Raw genomic sequence first — 6,509 nt, 5'->3', positions numbered from 1 at the left:
TTTTTTTTTTTTTTTTTTTTTTTTTTTTTTTTTTTTTATTATATACACACACACACACACACACACACAAGCTTTCAAAATAAGTCAAAAACTGATTTAATTTCAACTATCAAAATCTTTAACCTTTTATTTAATTTTTGTTTTACTACAAGAATGAACATGTGGCAACAACCAGTAAGGTTAATAAAAAAAATTAAACACTGATCTTCTAAGCATAGTAACAGATGGTTATGCATCTAAAAGCTACTTTTTTTTTTCCTTAGATATTTCACTCAGAATGACAGAAAAGGTTACCTTTGTGTCTAAAACTTCCAAAATCTTTTCCCTGGCTCCAGCAACAGCAGGTTGTCTTCCACAAATTTTGATGTGAGGGTCTACTGGGTTTACAACCAAGTAAAGAATAAAATAACAGATTGATACCAAAAAGAAGTAAAGATGTAAGATAGAAAATATGCCTACCTTATAATTTCAACTTGTACACTTAACAGATGTCCGATCCAACAACAAAAATCAACTGCATTTTTTTAAACCTTTTTAATATTATAATAATTAGCACAGGCATTATGAGAATCATTTTATTTATCAGATGCATTATCCTTTACTACTTCAAATATATCATCAGGATAGAACAAGTTCATTATAGTTTATATCAATGTATGTTCTAACTAAAAAAAAAAAATTGAAATATACAGTTGTTTCCAAATCAGTTTGACCTTCCCAATATTTCACTACAAACCATAACAGTTGAAAACAATTGAGCTCCATCTTGTAACTGAAAACAGATTTAATATGTAATGCAAGTTATCATAAACACTATTTGTTTGCTACAATAACAATTTTTTTTAATCATGGCACTAAAACAGGCAGATTTTCAAAGCTAGCTTTTTCAGTTCTCAGGACTTAATTGATTAGTTACAAATTAATGGACATTTTTAAAGGACTTTTTATTTTGGTTATCCTTTTTTTTTAAAGGAATTTTTATTTTGGTTATCCTTTGTAGGCAAATTCTCCATTTAATCATTCAATTCTATACATTAAAAAAAAATAACAATTCAAAAACAATTTCTCTGAAAGTTCAGACTGCAAAAATGTAATTGAATTTTAGTTTTACCAAATCCTTCAAACTAGATAAAAAGACATTTCCAAAACTTGTTTAATTATTAAAAGCACATTTACTACTTCAGACTTTATTTCTTGTTATTCCAAAAAAATATCACCTATGCAAAATAAGCTGTCAGAACATGTACAAGAAAAATACACTTGAGTATACAGAAAATTTTATAACTTAAAACACAATTAGATTAAGAAATCCTTTGTGAAGGAGAAAGAAAAAAAAAACTAAAATAAAGGGTTTGTAAGCAATTATGCTGATGTTATAAACCTATTCCCTGTTTATTTAAAGTAATTCTGAAATATTAAATTAATTTTATTCATAAAATTTCATATTTTAAAGAATTACATCTTATTTTCAGAGACAATGTTGACAGTGAATAGCACATTATATCTAAACTCTGATTACATTTGTTAGAAAATATTTTTTGTAGTTATAAGCACACACATGTAATGATTATCAATGAAATTATTATATATAATACACACACGCACATCTAGGTAGCGAAAACAAGTAACTATCGTCATAACTTAAGTTTTAAACTAGTAAACAAAAACTATTTCCTAATAGAAGGCACTAGAGAGTATTGTGAGTATTTATTATATAAAAAAAAAGATGGTTATGTAAGTGGCTTGGATATTTAAAGGACCATTTAAAAGCTATGTTGTGAACTAAAGAATCGATACAAGTTTCAGAAAAAAGGTGTGGGAACAATTTTCATAACTATTACAAAGAACACCCAATCACCGAGACATTAAACATTCTGGTGGTACTTTTGCAAATAGAAATGTATTATGTTGCACTAACAATGTCATTTTAAACCTTCACTTGAAAAGTTTGATCACAAATACTAAAAAATGAAGACATGTTGAAATGTTTAAGTTCCCAACTCAATCAATATGATATATCATCCATAACTTGAATATTATTGGTTATAGGGTTTTAAATTGTTTTGAATATTACCATATTGCTTATTCTATTCATTTTAACACTTAGACTTATTTTGCATCCTCAGTTTAATATACATGAATTTAAAAACTAACCGAAGTCTTCCAAATTAGCCAAACCACATGAAGATAGAGATAATGGCCAAAATTATCATTAATAGCTAAATATACTCAACTCTTGATTCATGTATTCTTATGATCATACATTTTAATCAATTGACCAGAAGTTATTGATTAATACTTTAATTAGTTTCACCATAATTGTGACTATTAGCTATCAGTGTTATGGTTAGTAGCTTTTATGATCATGAAAAATTAAAAAAATTTAAATTCAGTTTTATCTCTCAAATATATAGTGGAAGGGTCAATGGCCAAACAATCAGAGGATGTAATATAGTAATACTAAGCACATCAAAGACAGTGTTACACTAACTTTTCAAAATATCAATCACACAACCCTTATTATATTGCTCTTCATACACAAAATGTAAGCTATATTACATGATGTTATACAGCATGAATAATAATAATTTTTTTATTGACTACTTTTCATGCTGTTTGATACCTTGGTAATTCTATATATATCACACACACACACTCTTGACATCATACAATATCCCTGTTTTACTACTATAAACTGGTCAGAATCAAAAAGTCTAGAGATGAACCATTTTTACATTACAGTCTTTAAATAATTCATTGTCAGCACATATACAATAATACATACACTATTGTAATAAGTTTTAGCCACACATTATGTTTGTACAGGTTAAACTTGCATCAATATTTATTAATTCAAATATGGTCCACTCAAAAGGTTACACTGATAGTCCAATATCAGTACAGTCACTATTGATTATTTCCTCATTCAAAAAACAGAAATAAATACACATTTTACATAAATATCAAATGCAGTGTTAGCAACAACAAAACATTACATGATACAATAAACTTCCCAACAATAAACACTTACTTGCAGCTGGCCCAATACGAGATGAATATGATTCAAATATAAGCCACTGCTTATGAGGCCACAAGTCATTAGGTTGGTGGCAGGTTTACACAATCCAGTAAATATTAAAGCTATTTATATCAGTTACTTGAAAAACTTCCATTATATGTCACATCACAGTAAAACTCATGATCACCTAGAAAAACTTAACTCATAACCAGTCCAACAGAATGCATTAAAAGAGCATATAATAGCATTTTAACAATACTTTGTTCCACAGTGCTATTAAATGGACCTTTATACAAAATTTTAAATTACACAGTAAAGACGAAACTACTATCAAAATTACGTTATATTTCAATTCTACTATGACCTACTAACTGAAAACTTGTTTTGGTCCAATTAAATTTGAAATGTATGAAATTGTAACAAAAATTTCATTGTTACATTCTGTAGCATGTTACCAGCTTTATAACTGTGCAGCATGCATTAGTATATATCAATTATAACACTTAGCATTTTTGAAACCCGTGCATTTTAATTAAATAAACATAAACAAAAGAAGTTGAATAGATCAGCATACCACAAAAGTATATTATTGAAATGAAGTAATTCTTTTGTGCTGTATATTCAATCCATCATTAAAACAATTTTTAGGAAGTATCTCACCTTTTCTCGACTTTGCACCAATTTTCAATTTTGAAGGCCAGGAAATCTGAGTGTCAGTTTCATCCATAATCTATAGAAGTTTAAAAGAAATCAATAAAAAAATATCTTCTAATCTTAAATATAATTTCAGATCCACCTGATTTTGTTAGAGATTAATTATTCCTAAATAAAAACAAATTATCTGCATGATGTAAATGTTAAAATTGGGCAAGATGTCTTACAAAGGTAACTTTCCACTTTTACCCAAGTATTTCCCTGACTAGTAATTCTGACTGCATGTTTTTGTCAAGAATATGCTGTGTGAATAATCAAGTTATTCTTTTAAGACACTTAAAATACTGACATTTGATTCTTTTTTTTTTTTCTTGTTTTCTTCTTTTTTTTTTTTTTTTTTTTTTTTTTTTTTTTTTTTTTTTATAGCATTTTGGTCAGTGTCTAAAGCAACAATTCTCAATTTATTTGAGAAACACTATTTTTTTCTAAAATCCTGCAAACTCCATAGACTGCACTGCTGCTTACTTTTCATAATTACACAGAATCACCTGGACAGAGATTACTAGACTACAGATTGGGAACTACTGGTCTAAAAAGATACTGCAGAAGTTTGGAGACACTGTTTCAAGCTGCTATTTCAAAGTCATCTATCCAAACTACTTCTGTTGTATAAAACTTGTTACACTCTCAAAATAGGCATTATGTATTTATAAGTTTTGAATATGCAAAAAATGGTCACAAATGGTTGTTAAAGACTTCTTACGAACAGCACTTTCCATTGAAAAGCTTCAATATGTTTACAGTACATATACCACCTCCTTATTAATATGTAAATTGGTTTTGTTGGGTACCATAATTTAAAAATCAGTAACAATAAACATAATACATCACTGAGAAACAAGAATATTTTAATACTCTGAAATTCCAAAACATACCTCAAATGTTTTTGCTTCTTGCAACTAGTAACCTAAGACTGACCAAGCAACCAAGACAAAAGCAATGAAGTTTTTGTACCTTGGACAGTTAAGTATATTCTAAATGGGCAACAAGTGGGAACATAAACTAAATAATCTTTCAAAAATAAGGGATTATCATATCCTGTTGGTTTAGCTAGTCATATTGGATTATGGAAATTGTTTCATAACAAGTTTCAGTATCGAAATACATGAATCATGCTGAATATATCTAAAGAAAAAACCTAAAGCTTGTGTGATTTTCTCAGACTGCTCTGATTTGGAGTATCATGAAGGTAGGAAGATAAGAGGAGGATATGGCAGATACTGTATCACAAAGCAACACCTAAACTTTGCTTTTGACTGAATGCAAGTTATAATTAAGAGACTGTCAAACAAGACTGCAAACAATCAAAATCTTTATTCAACACAAAACAATCAATGACAAGTGCTTTTGTGCTGAACTTCCAAATGAAGGGAGATATTTTTGTGTGTACTCTCAGTTTACTGCTGAAGTTCAGTGAAGTTAAGCTGTCTAATAAAACTTGGCTAAAACAGCTATATCAAACAATCTATAACAAGCTACACATCTAAATATGAATGAATCTGGTGTCAATGAAATCAAAACAAACAGAGAGCATGATAACATACATACACACACTTCTGTCCAGGTGCACACACACTATATACGTAACTGAGGAGTACTTGTCAATAAGGAGTGTGATACCTTTGGGCCATCATTTGATTTACACACACACACACACACACACACACATCCTTCATGACTCATCCAGTTTCATGAATAAACAAGACGAAAGAAACTTAGTAGTTCCCTTGACTAACATTTTATATCATGAAACTTTCAAACTAATTATAGTAACCAAGGGAATAGACAATGTATAATATACTTGCATATACATTTGTCCTCTACCCTAACTTTCCTCACCCCCTGTAAAAACACCTGACAGATAATACCAACAAGTCAAACATGGAAGACAACTTTACACAATAATAAACATTAGAGAAAAACAAATGAAGCACAATGTAACAAAAACCATTTAGCACTGCTCAGGATAGAACATAAAAACCATCAGTGATAAGTAAAAAACAAACCCTTTAAGAAAAATTAGCATATAAAGACCTAAAACTAATGAAAACATCAAAATACACATTATTAAATAAGCCTTTTAATTATGATAAATTTCAAAAACAAACTTCACACACAAAAAAAACAAAAAACTTGTATAACCAAAACACATCACAAAAGCAAGTTTCATAAAAATTCATGTGTACAAAAACAAACTACCCTTTCATAAACAAAAAGTTTTACACACACACACATTCCAATAAAGTATACACATTTACACACCATATGAATGAAACAGCAAAATAATTTAATAAAAAGTGCATGTAAAAGTACATATGTTATTTAACCTAATTACACACACACACGATCTTAATTGCACAAACCTTTTGGAAAAAATCGTCCGCAGTTTTGACTTTTCCGTCCGCTGTATCACCTAAATAAATAAATATGTATTTGAGTTTCCAATTTAAATCTCAAGCCTCTTAATTCATATTTATGACAGTGGTATTTCTGTATCATGTTTGGAAGTGTATATCATGTTCACACAAGCTTTTATAATTTCTTTTTAATTTAACCTCAACTCTCTCTCTCCCTCTGTGTGTGTGTGTGTGTGTGTGTGTGTGTGTGTGTGTGTGTGTGTGTGTGTGTGTGTGTGTGTGTGTGTGTGTGTGTGTGTGTGTGTGTGTGTGTGTCGTGTCGTGTCGTGTCGTGTGTACGTATAATACTAGTAGTAAGTTAAGTTAAGTTACTTACGTTTATTTATTACTACTACGTTACTTTACTTACGATCTAGTAC

General features: G+C 29.3%; 1 protein-coding gene across 3 annotated transcripts in view; it reads right to left on the bottom strand.

The window, feature by feature from the left end:
• Positions 1 to 6,509, bottom strand: part of LOC106478808 (protein bicaudal C homolog 1-B-like) — a 56,987-nt gene that overhangs the window by 38,596 nt on the left and 11,882 nt on the right. For 2 of the 3 annotated variants that reach the window (XM_022382487.1, XM_022382488.1), the window contains exons 2-4: positions 6,097 to 6,146; positions 3,680 to 3,749; positions 295 to 377 (exon numbers count right to left, since the gene is read on the bottom strand). In XM_022382487.1, coding sequence (XP_022238195.1) covers positions 295 to 377; positions 3,680 to 3,749; positions 6,097 to 6,146 — 203 coding nt within the window. The remainder of the gene's footprint in view (positions 1 to 294; positions 378 to 3,679; positions 3,750 to 6,096; positions 6,147 to 6,509) is intronic. The other variant, XM_013939378.2, reaches the window with a different exon arrangement.

Source organism: Limulus polyphemus, unplaced genomic scaffold, assembly GCF_000517525.1.
Source record: "Limulus polyphemus unplaced genomic scaffold, Limulus_polyphemus-2.1.2 Scaffold252, whole genome shotgun sequence".
Classification (NCBI taxonomy): Eukaryota; Metazoa; Arthropoda; class Merostomata; order Xiphosura; family Limulidae; genus Limulus; species Limulus polyphemus.
The sequence above is the reverse complement of the archived record's forward strand: the minus strand, read 5'-3'. Positions and strand labels throughout refer to the sequence as shown.